The sequence below is a fragment of the Oncorhynchus tshawytscha genome, linkage group LG09, assembly GCF_018296145.1.
Source record: "Oncorhynchus tshawytscha isolate Ot180627B linkage group LG09, Otsh_v2.0, whole genome shotgun sequence".
Taxonomy (NCBI): Eukaryota; Metazoa; Chordata; class Actinopteri; order Salmoniformes; family Salmonidae; genus Oncorhynchus; species Oncorhynchus tshawytscha.
In genome coordinates this window covers 80,903,083-80,925,729 of record NC_056437.1, presented here as the reverse complement: position 1 = coordinate 80,925,729, position 22,647 = coordinate 80,903,083, and the positions used below count along the sequence as shown (strand labels likewise).

At 43.1% G+C, this 22,647-nt stretch overlaps 2 protein-coding genes across 2 annotated transcripts; one reads left to right on the top strand and one right to left on the bottom strand.

Moving 5' to 3' along the window:
- The first annotated feature begins 7,983 nt into the window (after positions 1-7,983).
- Positions 7,984-11,616, top strand: LOC112259223 (peroxiredoxin-2). The gene is made up of 4 exons (XM_024433961.2): positions 7,984-8,124; positions 8,318-8,466; positions 8,918-9,040; positions 11,098-11,616. Exons 1-4 carry the CDS (start codon positions 7,984-7,986, stop codon positions 11,231-11,233), a joined length of 549 nt encoding a protein of 182 aa, XP_024289729.1. The 3' UTR covers positions 11,234-11,616.
- A 3,587-nt stretch (positions 11,617-15,203) lies between these two features.
- On the bottom strand, positions 15,204-17,048 carry LOC112258860 (transcription factor jun-B). Its single transcript, XM_024433491.1, has one exon. It carries the CDS (start codon positions 16,689-16,691, stop codon positions 15,711-15,713), a length of 981 nt encoding a protein of 326 aa, XP_024289259.1. The 5' UTR covers positions 16,692-17,048; the 3' UTR covers positions 15,204-15,710.
- Positions 17,049-22,647: the final 5,599 nt, after the last annotated feature.

Here is a 22,647-nt window from a genome sequence, read left to right as displayed (position 1 = left end):
TTCCTGACGGGCCGCCCCCAGGTGGTGAGGGTAGGCAACAACATCTCCTCCCCGCTGATCCTCAACACTGGGGCCCCTCAAGGGTGCGTTCTGAGCCCTCTCCTGTACTCCCTGTTCACCCACGACTGCGTGGCCATGCACGCCTCCAACTCAATCATCAAGTTTGCGGACGACACAACAGTGGTAGGCTTGATTACCAACAACGACGAGACGGCCTACAGGGAGGAGGTGAGGGCCCTCGGAGTGTGGTGTCAGGAAAATAACCTCACACTCAACGTCAACAAAACTAAGGAGATGATTGTGGACTTCAGGAAACAGCAGAGGGAACACCCCCATCCACATCGATGGAACAGTAGTGGAGAGGGTAGCAAGTTTTAAGTTCCTCGGCATACACATCACAGACAAACTGAATTGGTCCACTCACACAGACAGCATCGTGAGGAAGGCGCAGCAGCGCCTCTTCAACCTCAGGAGGCTGAAGAAATTCGGCTTGTCACCAAAAGCACTCACAAACTTCTACAGATGCACAATCGAGAGCATCCTGGCGGGCTGTATCACCGCCTGGTATGGCAACTGCACCGCCCTCAACCGTAAGGCTCTCCAGAGGGTAGTGAGGTCTGCACAACGCATCACCGGGGGCAAACTACCTGCCCTCCAGGACACCTACACCACCCGATGCTACAGGAAGGCCATAAAGATCATCAAGGACATCAACCACCCGAGCCACTGCCTGTTCACCCCGCTGCCATCCAGAAGGCGAGGTCAGTACAGGTGCATCAAAGCTGGGGCCGAGAGACTGAAAAACAGCTTCTATCTCAAGGCCATCAGACTGTTAAACAGCCACCACTAACATTGAGTGGCTACTGCCAACACACTGTCAATGACACTGACTCTACTCCAGCCACTTTAATCATGGGAATTGATGGGAAATGATGTAAATGTATCGCTAGCCACTTTAAACAATGCTACCTTATATAATGTTACTTACCCTACATTGTTCATCTCATATGCATACGTTGATACTGTACTCTATATCATCGACTGCATCCTTATGTAATACATGTATCACTAGCCACTTTAACTATGCCACTTGGTTTACATACTTATCTCATATGTATATACTGTACTCGATATCATCTACTGTATCTTGCCTATGCTGCTCTGTACCATGACTCATTCATATATCCTTATGTACATATTCTTTATCCCCTTACACTGTGTATGACAGTAGTTTTTTTTGGAATTGTTAGTTAGATTACTTGCTCGTTATTACTGCATTGTCGGAACTAGAAGCACAAGCATTTCGCTACACTCGCATTAACATCTGCTAACCATGTGTATGTGACAAATAAAATTTGATTTGATTTGATTTTGTGTAGCGAAATGCTTGTGCTTCTGGTTCTGACAGTGCAGTAATATCTAACAATTCCCCAACAACTACCTAATACACACAAATCTAAAGAGAGGAATAAGAATATGTACATATAAATATATGGATGAGCGGCACAGGCATGGTGCAGTAGATGGTATAAGGTACAGTATGTACATATGAGATGAGTAATGTAAGATAAGTAAACATTATTAAAGTGGCATCATTTAAAGTGACTAGTGATCCATTTATTAAAGTGGCCAGTGATTTAAATCTGTATGCATGCAGCAGCCTCACTGAGTTAGTGATTGCTGTTTAGCAGTCTCAGCTTTGATGCACCTGTACTGACCTCGCCTTCTGGATGGTAGCGGTGAACAGGCAGTGGCTTGGGTGGTTGTTGTCCTAGATTATCTTTTTGGCCTTCCTGTGACATTGGGTACTATAGATGTCTTGGAGGGCAGGTAGTTTGCCCTCGGTGATGCGTTGTGCAGACCGCACCCCCCTCTGGAGAGCCTTGCGGTTGAGGGTGGTGCAGTTGCCGTACCAGGCAGTGATACAGCCTGACAGGATGCTCTCGATTGTGCACCTGTAAAGGTTTGTCAGGATATTAGGTGACAAGTCCAATTTTTTCAGCCTCCTGAGGTTGAAGTGGCGCTGTTTTGCCTTCTTCACCACACTGTCTGTGTGGGTGGACCATTTGAGTTTGTCTGTGATGTGTACGCAGAGGAACTTAACACTTTCCACCTGCTTAGGGTCATGAATAAAAACGTTGGGCACGTCATTATTTTGTCTACCATAGCTATGACCCCACAGGATGACAATGCCCCTATCCACAGGGCATGAGTGGTCACTGAACGGTTTGATGAGCATGAAAACTATGTAAACCATATGCCATGGCTGTCACAGTCATTAGATCTCAACTCAATTGAACACTTATGGGAGATTATGGAGTGACGCCTGAGACAGCATTTTCTACCATCATCAACAAAACTCCAAATTATCGACTTTCTTGTGGAAGAATGGGTTGCATCACTCCAATAGAGTTCCAGACACTTGTAGAATCTATGTCAAGGTGCATTGAAGCTGTTCTGGCTCGTGGTGCCCCAAAGCCCTATTAAGACACTTTATGTTGGCGGTGTTTCCTTTATTTTGGCAGTTATCTGTAGCTCTATATCATTTTACACAGTGGGTCTTCAGGCTCTGACAGGCCTGTTTTTTCCCCTGTGCGCTTTATTAAAAATATTGTTAGGGGGCAGTGTCATTGAACTCCAGCAGTAGTATACATTGCTTGTCAAAAAGTTCTGGGACACTGTGAAGTCCATGGAGAACAAGAGCACCTCCTCCCAGCTGCCCACTGCACTGAGGCTAGGTAACACGGTCACCACCGATAAATCCATGATTATTGAAAACTTCAACAAGCATTTCTCAACAGCTGGCCATGCCTTCCGCCTGGCTACTCCAACCTCAGCCAACAGCTCCGCCCCCCCCCCCGCAGCTACTCGCCCAAACCTCTCCAGGTTCTCCTTTACCCGAATCCAGATAGCAGATGTTCTGAAAGAGCTGCAAAACCTGGAACCTGGATCAGCTGGGCTTGACAATCTGGACCCTCTATTTCTAAAACTATCCGCCGCCATTGTCGCAACCCCTATTACCAGCCTGTTCAACCTCTCTTTCATATCGTCTGAGATCCCCAAGGATTGGAAAGCTGCCGCAGTCATCCCCCTCTTCAAAGGGGGAGACACCCTGGACCCAAACTGTTACAGACCTATATCCATCCTGCCCTGCCTATCTAAGGTCTTCGAAAGCCAAGTCAACAAACAGATCACTGACCATCTCGAATCCCACCGTACCTTCTCCGCTGTGCAATCTGGTTTCCGAGCCGTCACGGGTGCACCTCAGCCACGCTCAAGGTACTAAACGATATCATAACCGCCATCGATAAAAGACAGTACTGTGCAGCCGTCTTCATCGACCTTGCCAAGGCTTTCGACTCTGTCAATCACCATATTCTTATCGGCAGACTCAGTAGCCTCGGTTTTCGGATGACTGCCTTGCCTGGTTCACCAATTACTTTGCAGACAGAGTTCAGTGTGTCAAATCGGAGGGCATGCTGTCCGGTCCTCTGGCAGTCTCTATGGGGGTGCCACAGGGTTCAATCCTCGGGCCGACCCTTTTCTCTGTATATATCAATGATGTTGCTCTTGCTGCGGGCGATTCCCTGATCCACCTCTACGCAGACGACACCATTCTATATACTTCCGGCCCGTCCTTGGACACTGTGCTATCTAACCTCCAAACGAGCTTCAATGCCATACAGCACTCCTTCCGTGGCCCCCAACTGCTCTTAAACGCTAGTAAAACCAAATGCATGCTTTTCAACCGTTCGCTGCCTGCACCCGCACGCCTGACCAGCATCACCACCCTGGATGGTTCCGACCTTGAATATGTGGAAATCTATAAGTACCTAGGTGTCTGGCTAGACTGAAAACTCTCCTTCCAGACTCATATCAAACATCTCCAATCGAAAATCAAATCAAGAGTCGGCTTTCTATTCCGCAACAAAGCCTCCTTCACTCACGCCGCCAAACTTACCCTAGTAAAACTGACTATCCTACCGATCCTCGACTTCGGCGATGTCATCTACAAAATTGCTTCCAACACTCTACTCAGCAAACTGGATGCAGTTTATCACAGTGCCATCCGTTTTGTCACTAAAGCACCTTATACCACCCACCACTGCGACTTGTATGCTCTAGTCGGCTGGCCCTCGCTACATATTCGTCGCCAGACCCACTGGCTCCAGGTCATCTACAAGTCCATGCTAGGTAAAGCTCTGCCTTATCTCAGTTCACTGGTCACGATGGCAACACCCATCCGTAGCACGCGCTCCAACAGGTGTATCTCACTGATCATCCCTAAAGCCAACACCTCATTTGGCCGCCTTTCGTTCCAGTTCTCTGCTGCCTGTGACTGGAACGAATTGCAAAAATCGCTGAAGTTGGAGACTTTTATCTCCCTCACCAACTTCAAACATCTGCTATCTGAGCAGCTAACCGATCGCTGCAGCTGTACATAGTCTATTGGTCAATAGCCCACCCATTTTTACCTACCTCATCCCCATACTGTTTTTATGTATTTACTTTTCTGCTCTTTTGCACACCAATATCTCTACCTGTACATGACCATCTGATCATTTATCACTCCAGTGTTAATCTGCAAAATTGTAATAATTCGCCTACCTCCTCATGCCTTTTGCACACATTGTATATAGACTCTCTCTTTTTTTTCCTACTGTGTTATTGACTTGTTAATTGTTTACTCCATGTGTAACTCTGTGTTGTCTGTTCACACTGCTATGCTTTATCTTGGCCAGGTCGCAGTTGCAAATGAGAACTTGTTCTCAACTAGCCTACCTGGTTAAATAAAGGTGAAAAAAAAAATCATTGTTCAAAATCATTAGGCCTGTCTATGCTTTATTTCTTAAAGTCTAAGCCGCTGATACCATGGATCATTTTGCTAGTTGATTAAGAATTTGATATTGAATTTGGCCTTTACTACTTTTGTCCATAGAAACAAATTGAATTACACATTCATAAATGGCAACAAAAAAGACAGTCAAAAAATAAATCATATGGAATAAGGTTTTGAAGTCTCTGTCCTAAAAGTTCAAAGATGAGACGCAATAATTGTAACAGAAGACACTATTAACATCTAAATATTATTGGTAACAGAATAATAACTGCAGACTAAATAGTACTGCAATTGAAAATTGTACATCAAATATCGGCTACTGCATGTTAGCAGATACCCATAGACTTACACTAGTTACGCTAGTTAGCATTGGTGTGCGAAACTACCTCTTAACTTCCTTTATTCTGAACACAGAGGCATAAAAATGGTATCCACGAGTCCATTTGACTCTGCCAAAATACCGAAATATGCATTTAAGAGCTAGAATTGATGTTGTACCCTATGTTGTGATTCTCACCAATGTTGTGGTCTTCTCACACTATTCAAACAACACAATTGAATAAATGGCTTATGAAGCTCTCTAAGCCTATAGATCACATAGGCTTTTTAAAACAAATAATCTGAACTAAAGACACAGACAATACTGTGCAGCCATCTTCATCGACATGGCCACGGCCTTCGACTCTGTCAATCACAGCATTCTTATCGGCAGACTCAACAGCCTTGGTTTCTCAAATGACTGCCTCGCCTGGTTCACCAACTACTTCTCAGATAGAGTTCAGTGTCTCAAATCAGAGGGCCTGTTGTCCGGACCTCTGGCAGTCTCTATGGGGGTGCCACAGGGTTCAATTCTTAGGCCAACTCTTTTCTCTGTATACATCAATGATGTCGCTCTTGCTGCTGGTGATTCTCTGATCCACCTATACGCAGACGACACCATTCGGTATACTTCTGGCCCTTCTTTGGACACTGTGTTAACTAACCTCCAGACGAGCTTCAATGCCATACAACACTCCTTCCATGGCCTCCAACTGCTCTTAAATGCAAGTAAAACTAAATGCATGCTCCTCAACCGATCGCTGCCCGCACCTGCCTGCCTGCATCACTACTCTGGACGGTTCTGACTTAGAATACGTGGACAACTACAAATACCTAGGTGTCTGGTTAGACTGTAAACTCTCTTTTCATACTCACATTAAGCATCTCCAAACCAAAATTTTATCTAGAATCGGCTTCCTATTTCGCAACAAAGCATCCTTCACTCGTGCTGCTAAACATGCCCTCGTAAAACTGACTATCCTACCGATCCGGCCTTGACGTTTTCTGGTATGTTTTTATTTCAGCTAATTAAACATGGGACCAACACTTTAAATGTTTGCATTCATATTTTTGTTCAATGTAGTTGTAGTTATAGACGTGTTGCGTTCAACGAATCAGCAAGTAGGACATTTCCGAGTTTCCTAGTACCGATTAGGATGAGTGTGGCTTATCCCCCAAAAAGACAGTAACCTACAGTTGGAAGATTGGCAGAAACTACTTCTCCAACAGAAATACCGATCACGCTGGTAGGCGATGTCATGGCGACATTTGCTAGCTAAACTCATGCGCAGAAATCGGGTCTAACGCTCTTCTCGCGCCAAACTGCGCATGTGCATGCCGTAAATTCAAAGGCACACCTTGGATATAAAGCTGTTTTTGACGAAAATGTAAATGTGTCAGTTCGACACTTTCACGAAGTTCAGGTAATAATATGTTAAACTACTTAAGACATTGACTCGAATCTAGGTTGTGCCTTTAGATTTAGAAAATTAACAACTAAGGAAGAACGTTTCAGTTCTCTCATTGACTTCTCAAACTCCGGCCTAGTCTGCGTGGTCATTTTCTCGGGAGTCTCGTGATGTTGTGTGTCTGGGTTTAGAAACTCTGTGATATTCATTTTCCGCGATTGATAACGTCAATCAAATTCTTCACTTACAGAAAGCTGAGACAGCCTATTCTCGCGGGATTTGCATCTCCTCAGCTTTTAGTTACTGGTCAGTTGTTGATCAACTTTATTACTATGTCCGTGTTCTGACAGCAGTAATGGCCTAGTCTATATGTTGCCACTTAATTGTGCACTTTCTTTGACACAAACTCAGACACTGGTACTATCTCTTCTTACTTGTGTGGCAGTGACCTGAGAAATTAGCAATAACATAAACCTACACTCTACTGACAGTCAAACTGACACTATTAAACTGCTGACAGACTAGCTAGAGTAGGCTACACTGTAGGGAAATAGATCAGACAGCCTAAATTAGTTTGGTTGTTGGCTGTGTGTGAACTGCAGTGTTCTTTTAATAGGCTATTGTAGACTACACGTTTTATCTTACAGTGTTTGGAATGCAGTAGATTGATAGAAGAATGTTTCATGTTTCATGTTTAATACCAGCTTTAACTCTACCAAACTCTTATCTGAAGTTCATGTTTCATGATAAAGATTTATGAGACAGATTTCTGGTTTTATTTGGTAATCAGAACAATTAGTATTCTGTGTTTGATTCTCCTCTGCTACTTTCTTGCTGTGTCATGTGGGGGAAAATCCTCTGCTCACTGGTCTGAGATCATCTATTCAAAGCCTAAAGTAACAATTATAAAAATGTGATGTGAGTTAAAAAATAATAGAATAGGATATGATTATAATATCCCTCTGTTATTTCATGTTTTAAGTACATTTTTCTCAAGGTCATTATCTGCAGCTTAGAGGTCCCCTTTGGAGCAGTGAGTTCAGTGAACTGTCCTTTCGTCGCAGCAATGGGTACTTGAAAACAAGCTTGTGTGCAAATATTATGGTGTCCTTCATTGAGAGGTTGCTGCATGAAGACTTTACAAAGAAACCAATTCCTCAACCTCAAGCATGACTGTGCAGTGTGTCATGTGCTTCGGGCATGTACTCAAGTGTTTTGAGGCAGACAATAGTGTTGTCAAAGATTCCTGACTCTCAACGACAGGTTTTCATGTCTCAAGAAATCCAAATGTCAGCTTTCTTAGTCGAGACACACTTTCATTTTTGTCAGTGAGGCTAGGCTTATAGTACTCAAACATAAATTTGACTTTAAGCTCAATGAATGCCCTTCTCGAAATATTAAGTCTATTGGCCTGTAATGCCGCTAACCAAGGTTTTCCACTCTGATTCCCGTCAGGTGAATCACAGTGGCCAGCCAGCCCCAGAGTTCACTGCTACAGCCGTAGTGGACGGACAGTTCAAAGAGGTCAAGCTGTCCTACTACAGAGGCTTCGCTTTGGTGTGAAATCAACTACAAACACAAAAAGTACATTCATACTCAACATTTCTCAGACTTAAATCATTGCTTAGCTATACACATCCCATGCTGTTGAGGTTAAGTCATGGAAGCAGATTTGTAACTATTTGGCAAATTACCATAAACCATATGCAATACTTTTGAAATACCTTTTGTCTTTTCTCCCTACGGGAAGTATGTGGTGCTGTTTTTCTACCTGCTGGACTTCACCTTTGTTTGCCCCACTGAGATTGTGGCCTTCAGTGAACGTGCTGAGGAGTTCAGGAAGAGTGACTGTGAGGTCCTGGCAGCCTCTACAGACTCCCACTTCATTCACCTGGCCTGGTGAGACCTATACTAGGGTCATATATGGAAAATACTGATAAAGTAAAACAAACCAGAATCTTATCCTCTACTGTACTTCTGTATAATCTATGTTTTTATTTAATTATTTTGCATATTGCTGCATATATCTAACTTAATACCCCAACTTGTGGCTATTGTTCGGTAATCATTTTCATGTTTGTGAAGAGGAATCCAGGAAGTAAATGCACTAGGCTGCATAGGGTCCTGAAGCCCCACCCTGCCCAGAGTTAAGCTTCTCCTGTCAGCCTGTGTAGCTGTGATAAGACCCTGGAAGACTGACTGAGTCGGTTTTCAGCTTCAGATACACAGCAGATGTGTAGCGGCCACTGTTCAAGTCATCAATAATCATGCAGGCGTGCAGTGCATTTGCCTATAGTACTGTATTTATTGTGTGTGTAATAGTGATTCTCTCTCTCCCCCTCCTGTGCAGGATCAACACAGAAAAGAAACAGGGAGGTCTGGGCCCTATGAAGATCCCTCTGCTGGCTGACCCCACTCAGGCCATCTCCAGGGACTACGGAGTGCTGAAGGAGGACGAGGGCATAGCCTACAGGTCTGTTACCAAGCTCTGGGACAAGTCTTATAATCCTATTCTCTCTCTCTCTTTCTCTTTCTCTCTCTCTCTCTCTCTCTCTCTCTCACAGCTGTCCATTTCCTGACCTTTATACAGGGCTCAACCCTTTACCTGTAATAACCTTCCTCCCTACTGTTGTGTCTTTGGCTATGCCAGATTAAGTGATATGACATGCTATTCTATAAAATAATTTCTCCGTAATGAATATTACCTGATTGAGCTAATCATGTAAATGTAATTAACTAGAGAGTCGGGCACCACAAAATAATATTTATAGAGCTGTTATCTTCCAAATAAACTCTTAAAGACCTAGTCATATTTTACGTCAATATTAATTCAGTCTCATCTGAAAGTTGTAAATTCTTGGTTATTGTCACGCCCTGGTCTTAGTATTTTTGTGTTTTCTTTATTATTTTGGTCAGGCCAGGGTGTGACATGGGTTAATTATGTGGTGTGTTTTGTCTTGTTTTTTGTTGTTGTAGGTATTGGGATTGTGGTATAGTGGGGTTATCTAGAAAAGTCTATGGTTGCCTGAAGTGGTTCTCAATCAAAGGCAGGTGTTTATCGTTGTCTCTGATTGGGAGCCATATTTAGGCAGCCATAATCTTTGAGTGTTTTGTGGGTGATTGTTCCTGTCTCTGTGTTTGTTTGCACCAAATAGGCTGGTCTAGGTTTTCACGTTTGTTTTGTATTGTTTGTGTTTTCATCTTTATTAAAGATGAATACAAGTAACCACGCTGCATTTTGGTCCTCCTCTCCTTTGACAGAAGAAAACCTTAACAGTTATCTGCACGAACCCTGGCTAACAAGTTGAACCAGCAATACAAAATTGGGTTTAATTATTTATTTACTAAATACCTAACTAATTACACATTAAATCATAACTTGAATCCGTTGTAGTAACGTTGTTGTGGGGTAGACTGGATACTCTGTCTGTTTCTTCCTAACCCTCGTTTGCAGCGGCTGTTGCTAACTCAACGGCTAGGAGGTATCACTTCTGTAGTGAATAAGAGTTCAAAGTTCATACCATTCGCAACCAAAGCTCACGCTGATGTTGGCTTCGTTCTGTAGTTATTATCTGAACCATTCTGACATCGGACCGTCGTCCTCACATCCTCGGAACAGGAGGTTATATTGTCGTCAAGGCTTAATATAGGAAGGGAGAGGTGGGCGTGTCTGAAGTTTTATAGCCCATGTCCCTTCACAGGGGCGGGCCACTGATTGAGCAGAGCCCTACCTTATGAAAACCCAAATCTCACATTTTAGAAGCTAAAATCACATTTCATCCCATCACGAATAATTTAATATTCAAACATTTAAATTGAACAACAATTTCATGTTAATCCGATAACTCTGATGTGTAGACTTTCCACTGTAGAGTTTGTCATCTTGTCATTGATGAGAATGTCTCAGATGACAACCGAACTGACATCATATTCATTAAGTACCACTGCATATGTTCAATTGGTCGGCTTACCAGAATATAGTTAATTTTCCCCCACCTTCTGATGTTCCCAGAATCTCTATGTTAACCAAGGGATTTGCAAATGTAACATCAGTAGGGTAGAGAGAGGAAAAGGGGGGGGAAGAGGTATTTATGACTGTCATAAACCTACCCCCAGGCCAACGTCATGACACTACTGTCCAGAGGTCTGTTTGTGATTGGTGACAAGGACATCCTGAGGCAGATCCCCACCAATGACCTGCCAGTAGCGTGCTCCGTGGATGAGACACTGTGCCTGGTGCAGGCCTTCCAGCACACTGACAAGTTTGGAGAGGGTAATAGGAGGAGGGGACAGAGAGCAGGTTGGAGATTTAGCGTAGCATGTGCTGACATCTCAGGACATGGCAGGAGACTCTTATTGTTAGGCACCAATAGACCTTCATTGTATGCACTCTAGTGCTACTTGACCTCTAGCCCCTCTTCACCTCAGTTCCTATTCTTATTAGAATATACAGTACATTTAGTGAGCAAATGTGTTTGATATACACTGTATGGTCACAGGGCAGATGTGTGACTTGTTTCTCTTTATCAGTGTGCCCAGCAGGAAGGAGACCAGGGAGAGACACCATCGTTCCAGACATCCAGAAGAGCAAGGAGTTTTTCTCCAAACAGAACTGATCCATCCACACCTCCGTAGAGGTGCTACGTCTATACAGGGTACTAACTGAGCACTTACTGTTGTTAGCTGGATCGCTGACTGACTGAGTCTGCTGATCGCATTGATTCTGTGTCAACTACACTGTCAGTGGGGATGTGTTTTGTGAGAGTTCTTGAAAATGATATATCATTTGTGTATTAGGCTTGATGTTGATTCCATCACGGGGCTTATTTTACTGCTGTTCTCTAATGATTTTTTATTTTTAACTTATCTAACTTCTACTTAACACATATTTTTATGAAAACTGCATTGTTAGTTAAGGGCTTGTAATTAAGCATTTCACTGTAAGGTAAACATGTTGTATTCAAATAACATTTGATTTGTTTTGATTACAATTCAAACAGTGCCATGTGAGTATGAACTGGAATGTTAATAAAAAAAACAGAATTTCTAGCTAAATTGTTCTCTAGTTTTGTTTGTAGTGATGAGGCATTTGGAAGTTGCTTTTGCCTTTTTAAAGAAAATATAGTTTAAAACCAAGTGTTTTATTCAGTACTTTTATATTGGAATATGACATAAACACTGGTATAGAGTTAATCGTAAGCTTTAGTTACTAACCACTAGATGGTGCTATGCACATATTCAACAAGCAATGTCCCTGTTTTTCTGAAAGGCATTGGTTTTGTATAGGTTTTGTTAATTGATACAATACAAAACAAATTAGTTTTAAAGAGCAACTGCCCCTAAAAAACAACTTCTCATTTAGAAAACAGCCTATGTGGCATCGAGTCATAAACATTCATTATGCTGTCTAAATTTAGTATAATGTGTAAATAGGATCATTTTGGTCATAGTCTCATCTAAAACTGAGTTTTGTGGGACTTGTGGTCGTGACTGCATCACAATGTAAATTAAGGTTGGGTTTGTTTCATTCCTGCCCACAGCTGGCAGTACACAAGTAATCATTAATTCGGAGTGCAGCTGCAAGTTACCAGATTGTAATGCCTGTGCTTGGGTTGCCTTTGGATATGCTGTACCAATGGGGCTAGTTAGGGACCATTGCTAAATTACACAATGTACATGGGACAATATGTAAAAAAATCCAATAGCTGCAAATGTCAATGACTTAAATACCTCAAACCAACTATAAATTGTAGAAATGATAATACAAAAATGTAAAACACGATGAAAACTAACAGGTGTACAACATGAAAATATTTGCATTTACATTGTGTAATTTATTGACAGTCCGCTAATTGGCAAAATAGTTTGGTTAACTCTTCCCACCTGCGAACACACACACACACAAGACACCCACATCAAATCACACCCTGATAACAACTCATGTTTTGAATTCAGTCATGGCCGCTGGCATTTCTTAATTACCCTACGGTAATCTAAAAACGAGGCCAGATCAGGAAGTGTAGTTGCCCTTTTAAAGATTTTATATTGTAATAGATTATAAACATTCTCTATTTTTGAATGACCCCACTTGTTATGACCAAACTGCTTCTTGTATCTCCCAGGGTGATAGTGAACCCTGCATGTCTCAGAAGAGGTTATAATCTGTTCCCTGTGTTCCAGAGGTCATTCATGGTGAGCTGTACACTGCATATCACCTCCATTCTATTACAACTTAACTTACTCCTCTGGTGACACATGGGACTGAGAAACCAGACATTATGTAGACTCCTACTTATCACAAATTGACTGTCTTTAAAAGATTATGGGATTACCTCCCTCGGTTTGAGATAGATGGAAAAAGTTTGTAGTAGTGTTTTAGATGATTCCTATTGAAGACCCATGTCGCCTTTTAGATAGACATTCAGCATGCAAAATCCCATTGAATCTGCATTGTCCTACGTAGGTCTAAATGTCTTGGAAATGAGTTATGTAATTATTGAAAGAAGCTCAGATGGCCATGGTGAGGTGGGAGGAATATGTATGATGCGAGAGAAATGTGGGAGATGGAGCGAGAGAGTGAGGCCTGTAGGAGTGAACGGGGGCTAGAGGAGAGGAAAATAAACCCACCCCAGATCTTCATACGTCATCACCTGCATCACAGATATTCCCACAGACATTGTTGGTTGTGGGCTGTGGTAGCGAGAAGCTGAAATGGGCAGGTTGTGCGTGTGTATTTATACATGTTGTGTAGGCCTATACATAAATAACCATGTGAACACCATGTTTTTATGTATTTCCCCCTTGGTGGGATCTGAGAAATCATGTATCCAAAAAACATTGTTCCATCTGGCAATGGAACATTTACGTTCCCACCAATGTGTCGAGAAGTGAAAACAATAGAAGAGTACAAGAAATTGGTATAGGAGAGAGAAGCGTTCAAATAGGACACCTTTGCTCTTGACTGTCACATTTTAATTATGTATGTGTTATAACAAAATCAAAATAAATAAATCTTACACAAGTTTTTTGTACTAAAACATTGAAACGGTGGAAACTGCACTTGTTTTTATGAATACTAGTTGGACTATTTCAACTGAAAGATACACAAATGGAATACACGTAGGTGTCGTAGCTGATATTTTCCATATTGGGGCATAAAAAATAAAAATAAAAGTGTTAACCTCTCTCCAAAACAGCTGAGGTGAGAAAGTGTGTCAAAACCCCAGCGTTCAGCGATTCTTTTGAAGTGGTTTTATTTGATTTTCTTCTCAAGTGTGCTGAAGGTTGTGGAGAGCAGGCTGGCTGGGTTGTTTGCCTAGCTGGCTGCTGTAGCCTACATCATTAACTGCTTAACAGGACAGAATTCCCCTCCTGTTTTTCTGAGAGCAGCTTGTGCATACTCAATAACTCCTCTGTCTGCCAAAGACCGCAAAACAACAGGAGTTGCAACTGTTGCCAACTTTGAAGGGCTTGAATTTAAAAAACTGTTTGGATAAGAAGATAATGTATGATGACTAATCTTCAATTAACTCGACTTTACTGGGACTTTTCCCATATCCCTGACTCAATTCAAAGAGAACAGGGCCTCACATATTTTTCTGATGTCCCCACAATGTTCTTGTCCTTGGCAATGCCAACCCAACCCATCCATACACACAGATGCGCTAACACACCAGATGCCCACTCGCTTCTACTGCTCTGCCAAGCGGTGTGGCATCTTTAAACACCCCCGGCATTCCAAAGGCCACTGTCACTTCCATGTGCACTCATTCAAATATAAGACCCGAATCTGTCTTAACTGTGGTGTGTACGCAACCACCATGTTAAGTTACCCTGGCTAGGCATCATGGGAAACAATGTGCCCAGAATGAGCTGGTGGCCATAAGTCTTTATACAAATAGATGATTCAACTAGAGAATTGATGGACTGAGGACAGACACCTTGAATATGGGACGACTTTGAATATTTTTGTCTAGTGGTTGACCACTTCATGCCATATGAAAAATGTATATACAATATACTGTAATTTAAAATAGTCAAGTTAGTGGCTGAACTTTGTCCGTAGTTATTTATTGATCACCCTTGCGAAATTATGACTGTGCCAAGTCCATATCTGGTCAAAGTTAATGTCCCCTTGTTATGCTCCTTAGCGCAGTTCTTAATTATTACCCTATGCGCCAGCTTAGTTTCAATAATAATATTGGAAATTCCGTTGTGCCAAACCATCTTATTGATACAAAGTGTTAGATGAAGTGTAATGAAACCAATTTGCGAGGAAGGCGGGAGTTTCCATAAAGCTTCGCTCACAGTGACGTAATCTCTACCAGAAGAGTCCTTATATGGACACGCTGTGCGTAAAAGGTAACGCGCTGACGTTCTGGACATGAAGGCCTGAATGTAGTCTAATAGCATCGAATCTCTCATTGTAAAGGAGCATGACCTAAACCCATCTTCAATGAAAACTAGCCATTTGATTCACACGCGTAAGGTGGTTGTTTATGCATAACACTAGACTTCAGTAAATCCTCTGCGCATATAGCCATCATACTTCAACGACCAATATAATTTCAAAGTCGCATTTTTATCAAACACCATGAATGGCATAATGACACCAATAGACAAACATGAAGCCAAAATCGTTTTGAACATGAGACTTTACTTAAATATACATCGCACAAATAAAAAATACATTGTAAACATGAAAAATATTAATTTGTCAGGATCAACCTGGCAAACAATAACTTAAACATTTAATGAATGCAGCATTGCATGACGATATGCAAAATTACAAACAATACAATAACATTTCCATTGATTAGGTATCAAAACCAGCCTATCAAGTGGTCTCTGGTTTGTTTTTCTAGTCACTCAGTGTCAGTGTCTATGTTCAGTCTGGATGCTGTTCCTGTTGTCATGTATATGGATATATGGTCCCTTGTGCGGTGTCCAGCAGCCGGAAGTACCATTTGTCAGTCTTTTACCCGAAATGAGAGCAGCCAACACACAGCCTGCGACAGTATTGTTATTACTAACAATAGCCTGCCGGTATATGGCCTCTTCCAGTGCTGTTCATGTAGAACATTCCTCCAGTGTTGTCACTTCTAAATTATGAATTACTCTGCGTAATGCCCTCGCCTCTCCATTTAAAATGCCTCCATTTTGCTCGTCAACATCAGCTGACAGCCGCTGCTAACATGTGTTAGGACTTTCTGTTTGAGCTGGGAGACTTGTTCACGAAGCACATTCGCTGTGTTGGAGAGCCCAGCATTGTCCGACTTCAGAACTTTCACCTTGTCCTCCAGCCGGGAGATGCGCTCCAGTTTGCGGCGCCGGCATTTGGTTGCTGCTAATCGGTTTCTAAGCCTCTTCCGCTCGGCCTTGATTATCTCTTGGTTTTCCATGTCGATTGGGGACATTGGCGGGGAACCGTCGCTGCTGTGTATTTCAGGGACGGTTTGTGGTTCTTCTTTGAAAGCCACAAGGCGCTGTGGATGGACCCCAGCGCCAGGTAGAGAGTACTGAAAGGGGTGTGACGCGTGCGTCGACGTCTGTTGGTGATGGCTCTGCTGGTGGTGCGGCGGTAAGTAGTTGATGGTGGTACTGGGGTAACTGGATGTAGAAGAGAGGTTAGTGTTTGGGCAATAAGCGTTCAGTGTTGTGTAGATTGGAGGCTCGGGCTGCAGGGAGGAGCCGAAGACACTAGAGGCCGCCGCCGAACAGGTCGTCACACCACCCGCTCCAATAGACACGTTGGGCGGGGCCATGGGCATATGGTTTATCTTGTGGAGCTCGTCCAGGGCTTTCACGAAGCCCTCCGCAAAGCCCTCCTGCTCATCCGTGATGCTCCGGTTGTAGAAGTACTGGCCTGGGGTGGGAGTAGTAATTATACCGTTACTGTTTTGGATGATAAGCCTTTCGAGTTCAGGGGAAGCAAGCTTCAGTGACCCGACGTCCTGGTGCGCTGCTTGGTACAAGTCAGACTTGAGGTTGCGATATGGCTCGGTCATGTTCAAATTCATATTCTGCTTTAGGAGTTTGTAGTCGTGCAATGCAGCATCAGAGTGGCCATAAGCCGAGATAAAAGAGTCGTCATGATAAAAAGGCTGCTCCATTTTTGTAGACATAAAGTCGTAGGAAAGTGAGCTTACCAGTTGTTTAAACAGTCTCAGGATATTGATCAACAAATGACGGTGTCAGCAAAAAGTAGGCCTACGCATCAACGCAAGCACCCCTCTTTTTCAGCAATGACCCAAGTTCAAAACTAAAAAGAATTTCACTTCTAAAAGTGAGGGAAAATCCAAGATGTAGAACAGAGCAGTGGTCCACGAAGGCTGTCAACAGATGAATGACCGCAGTATTGTCGTGATCCAATGTCTTGAGCTATCTTTTTCAACCTTGTATAAGAAAAACCTTTATACCCACACATAAGGTTGCGTTCAGGGTATGTTGTTCTATGTGATAAATTCACTCTGAGTGAGCAGCTAGTAACATGCCGTTTTATATACACACCAAACATTGGGCTAGTTCGTGTTGCATGGCCCGGTGCCACGGGTGAGCGTAGTCTGTGTATTTTAGACTATTCCATTGGTCCATTAATAAAATCTCCACCCACCCGGTGCACTGGCCATGCAAAACGAATCAGCCCACACGCATGCTGTCAAGATTGGCAAAGGGAATTGATTGGATAGAAACTATTTGTGCACGCCCAACAACGTAACGTCATGATTATGACGCGATTGCCAGGAACTACTTTGATTGTAAACCGATTGTTAATTAACACGCTCATGTAGGCAAGAAAAGTGAACAGTGAAGCATGGCTGGATTAAGAATGTACTTCTATACATTCTTCACCTAATTTATTGAAATCGCTGTGCAGACTAATACACAACGACGTGTAGACTAATTTGTCAACATGTTTGTAGGCTGTTGATATACGTTGTTTTGTGATCTGACTGTTATATTGTAACTACAGTAGACTACGTTACTGTGATGTTGCACGGTCCACATTGTTACATGGTTACAAATTGATAGGCATTGTCCATCAGACGTTGAACTGCGCTGCCTAGGCCTACATATTATGTGGACGCCATATTTTGTAGGCATATAAAATGAGTAGCAATTCACTTGTTAATTTTAAAGCAAGTTTGTTTGATTGAATTGCATGTAGCATGGATAGCTATTAGCCTAATTTTCTGCTGAAATTATATTTGATTGTTCCGTGTCCAAATGTGATGAACAATGCCGCGATGGGGTTAACGTAACCGTGGAGACCACATAATGTATACCATGTATTAACTATATATATATTGATATACTAATGTGGGATCGAGTATTTAGTTCTGAAGAGAAAATCCGCGTTCCATATTTGGGCATGCCGACGCGTTAGTTCCTCTGAGAGAACGGGGAAGCTGCCCCCCTCAGCCTCATTCCAGCAGCATTCCTGTTGTATAAAGCTCATCCGTCTGAGAGCTAGGGACTTTTTGTTTGAATAATTTTAGATGAAAGCTAAAATCTCTCAGCTACATTTTGTATTGTTGGAAGGCAACTCCTTTACTGAGTTCATGGTTATCAATTGATTTAATGTACCCCATGAGTCTTGTTTAATTGTAATTAATCAGTTAAAATGAATAATTCAATGTTTACCAATTGTAGCAGCGCTATTGCCCGTTCTCATCTTATGTACAGTGCATTCGGAAAGTATTCAGACCCCTTGACTTTTTCCACATTTTGTTACGTTACAGCCTTATTCTAAAATGTATTAAATTGTTGTTGTTTTTCTCATCAATCAACACACAATAATGACAAAGCAAAAACAGGTTTTTAGAAATGTTTGCAAATGTATTAAAAAACAACAGAAATATCACATTTACATAAGTATTCAGACACTTTACTAAGTACTTTGTTGAAGCACTTTTGGCAGTGATTACAGCCTTGGGTATGACTCTACATGCTTGGCACACCTGTATTTGGGGAGTTTCTCCCATTCTTCTCTGCAGATCTTTTTTAAATATTTTTTTTATTTCACCTTTATTTAACCAGGTAAGCCATTTGAGAACAAGTTCTCATTTACAACTGCGACCTGGCCAAGATAAATCAAAGCAGTGCGACACAAACAACAGAGAGTTACACATGGGATAAACAAGCGTAGAGTCAATAACACAATAGAAAAATCTTTATACAGTGTGTGCAAATGTAGTAAGATTAGGGAGGTAAGGAAATAAAAAAAGAGCAACAAAATAAATAACAATATGGGGATGAGGTAGTTGGGTGGGCTATTTACAGATGGGCTGTGTACAGGTGCAACGATCGGTAAGCTGCTCTAACAGCTGATACTTAAAGTTAGTGAGGGAGATATAAGACTCCAACTTCAGTGATTTTTGCAATTCGTTCCAGTCATTGGCAGCAGAGAACTGGAGTTGGCTTTGGCGATGACCAGTGAAATATACCTGCTGGAGCGCGTGCTGCGGGTGGGTGCTGCTATGGTGACCAGTGAGCTGAGATAAGGCGGGGCTTTACCTAGCAAAGACCTTTAGGTTACCTAGAGCCAGTGGCTTTGGCAACAAATATGAAGCGAGGGCCAGCCAACGAGAGCGTACAGGTCGCAGTGGTGGGTAGTATATGGGGCTTTGGTGACAAAACGGATGGCACTGTGATAGACTGCATCCAAATGGCTGAGTAGAGTGTTGGAGGCTATTTTGTAAATGACATCGCCGAAGTCAAGGATCGGTAGGATAGTCAGTTTTACGAGGGTATGTTTGGCAGCATGAGTGAAGGATTCTTTGTTGCAAAATAAGAAGCAGATTCTAGATTTAATTTTGCATTGGAGATGCTTAATGTGAGTCTGGAAGGAGAGTTTACAGTCTAACCAGACACCTAGGTATTTGTAGTTGTCCACAGATTCTAAGTCAGAACTGTCCAGAGTAGTGATGCTAGACGGGCAGGCGGGTGTGGGCAGCGATCGGTTGAAGAGCATGCATTTAGTTTTACTTGCATTTAAGAGCAGTTGGAGGCCACAGAAGGAATGTTGTATGGCATTGAAGCTCGTCTGGAGGTTTGTTAACATAGTGTCCAAAGAAGGGCCAGAAGTATACCGAATGGTGTCGTCTGCGTAGAGGTGGATCAGAGAATCACCAGTAGCAAGAGCGACAACATTGATGTATACAGAGAAAGAGTTGGCCCGAGAATTGAACCCTGTGGAACCCCCATAGAGACAAACAGAGGTACCGACAATTTGAGAAACCAAGGCTGTTGAGTCTGCCAATAAGAATGTGGTGATTGACAGAGTCGAAAGCCTCTGCCAAGTCGATGAAGACAGTTGCACAGTATTGTCTTTTATCGATGGTGGTTATGGTATCATTTAGGACCTTGAGCATGGATGAGGTGCACCCATGACCCGCTCAGAAACCAGATTGTATAGCAGGGAATGTACGGTGTGATTCAAAATGGTCGGTGATCTGTTTGGTAACATGGCATTTGAGGACTTTAGAAAGGCAGGGTAGGATGTATATTAGTCTGTAACAGTTTGCGTCTCGAGTGTCTCCCCCTTTGAAGAGGGGGATGACCGCGGCAGCTTTCCTATGTTTAAGGATCTCAGACGATAAGAAAGAGAGGTTGAATTGGCTAGTAAAAGGGGTTGCAACAATTGCGGCGGATAATTTTAGAAAGAGAGGGTCCAGATTGTCTAACCCAGCTGATTTGTAGGGGTCCAGATTTCACAGCTCTTTCAGAACATCAGCTATCTGGATTTGGGTGAAGGAGAAATGGGGAGGCTTGGGCAAGTTGTTATGGGGGATGCAGAGCTGTTGACCGGGGTATGGGTAGCCAGATGGAAAGCATATCCAGCCGTAGAAAAATCCTTATTGAAATTCTCGATTATCATAGATTTATCGGTGGTGACAGTGTTTCCTAGCCTCAGTGCAGTGGGCAGCTGGGAGGAGGTGCTCTTATTCTCCATGGATTTTACAGTGTCCCAGAACCTTTTGGAGTTTGCTACAGGATGCAAATTTCTGTTTGAAAAAGCTAGCCTTTGCTCTCCTAACAGTCTGTGTATATTGGTTCCTAACTTCTCTGAAAAGTTGCGTATCGCGGGGGCTATTCGATGCTAATGCAGTATGCCACAGGATGTTTTTGTTCTGGTCAAGGGCAGTCAAGTCTGGAGTGAACCAAAGGCTATATCTGTTCCTGGTCCTACATTTTTTGAATGTGGCATGCTTATTTAAGATGGTGAGGAAAGCACTTTTAAAGAATAACCAGGCATCCTCTACTGATGGAATGAGGTCAATATCCTTCCAGGATACCCGGGCCAGGTCAATTAGAAAGGCCTGCTCGCTGAAGTGTTTTAGGGAGCTTTTGACAGTGATGATGGGTGGTCGTTTGACCATGGACCCATTACGGACGCAGGCAATGAGGCAGTGATTGCTGAGATCCTGTTTGAAGACAGCAGAGGTGTATTTAAAGGGCAGGTCGGTCAGGATGATATCTATGAGGGTGCCCGTGTTTACGGATTTAGGGTTGTACTTAGGAGGTTCCTTGATAATTTGTGTGAGATTGAGGGCATCTAGCTTAGATTGTAGGACGGCCGGGGTGTTAAGCATATCCCAGTTTAGGTCACCTAAGAGTACAAACTCTGAAGATAAATGGGGGCCAATTAATTCACATATGGTGTCCAGATCACAGCTGGGGGCTGAGGGGGGTCTATAACAAGCGGCAACAGTGAGAGACTTATTTCTGGAATGGTGGATTTTTAAAAGTAGAAGCTCAAACTGTTTGGTCACAGACCTGGATAACATGACAGAACTCTGCAGGCTATCTCTGCAGTAGATTGCAACTCCACTCCCTTTGGCAGTTCTATCTTGGCGGAAAATGTTGTAGTTGGGGATGAATATTTCAGATTTCTTGTTAGCCTTCCTAAATCAGGATTCAGACATGGCTAGGACATCAGTGTCCTAGCCCTGGGGGCTACAGGGCCTGGGTTAACCTCTACATCACCAGAGGAACAGAGGAGGAGTAGGATGAGGGTACGGCTAAAGGCAAAAGCACTGATCGTCTAGTGTGCTGGGGACAGAGAATAATATGAGCAGATCTATGGGCGTGGTAGGATAGATTCAGGGCATAATGTATAGACAATGGTATGGTAGGATGTGAGTAAAGTGGAGGTCAACCTAGGTGTTGAGTGATGATATGAGAGGTTTCGTCTCTCGAGGCACCAGTTAAGCCAGGTGAGGTCTCCATGTGTGTGGGGTGGGACTGAGCTATCTAAGGCATTTTGAGTGGGACTGAGGCCTCTGCAGTGAAATAAAACAATAAGAACTAGCCAACACAGCATTAGACAAGGCATATTTACATTAGAGAGAGGCATAAAGCAAACACAGGTGTTGATCAGGAGTGCTAAGACAACAACAGGTAAATGGCGATGAATGGGCAGAGCGGGTCAGTTAAGTACATACAGGACCTGAGTTCGAGGCTGGGGCCGACAGGTAAACAAAATGAGTTACCGTGTTATTGAAACAGTCCAGGGGGCATCAGCTGTGCAGCCGAGTGATCAGGGGGTCAAAAGAGCAGCAATAGGCGAGTCAGGGTGCCGTTCGGTAGTCACTACTACGCTAGGCAAGCAGGGAACACAGCGTTCAGAAAAACTAGTGGGCCGGGGCTAGTACATGGTTCTTCGGCGACATTGTAACAGAATACCCTGATGAGACCACATCGGCCGATCACTTCGGCAGTCCAGTCGTGCTGGATCGGCGGGGCTTCGTGTTGACAATAATGGGTCCAGGCCAATTGGCAAAGGAGGTATTGAAGCCCTAGAATTAGCTGGTATATGGGCCTAGCTCAAGGCTAGCTGGTGCTTGCTTAGGGACAGTGGCGTTAGCTAACAGTAGCCACTCGTTTGCAGCTAGTTTGCTACGAGATCTGGTGTAATGATCCAGAGCAGCAGGAATCCGGTGATGTGGTAGAGAGAAGCAGTCCAATATGCTCTGGGTTGATATCACGCTGTGCAGACAGGCAGGTGTTGTTCGAGCTAAGGCTGGCTGGCTGGTGACCGGGAAAAAGGTGAAGAACGCTAGTCGTGGCTAACAAAAA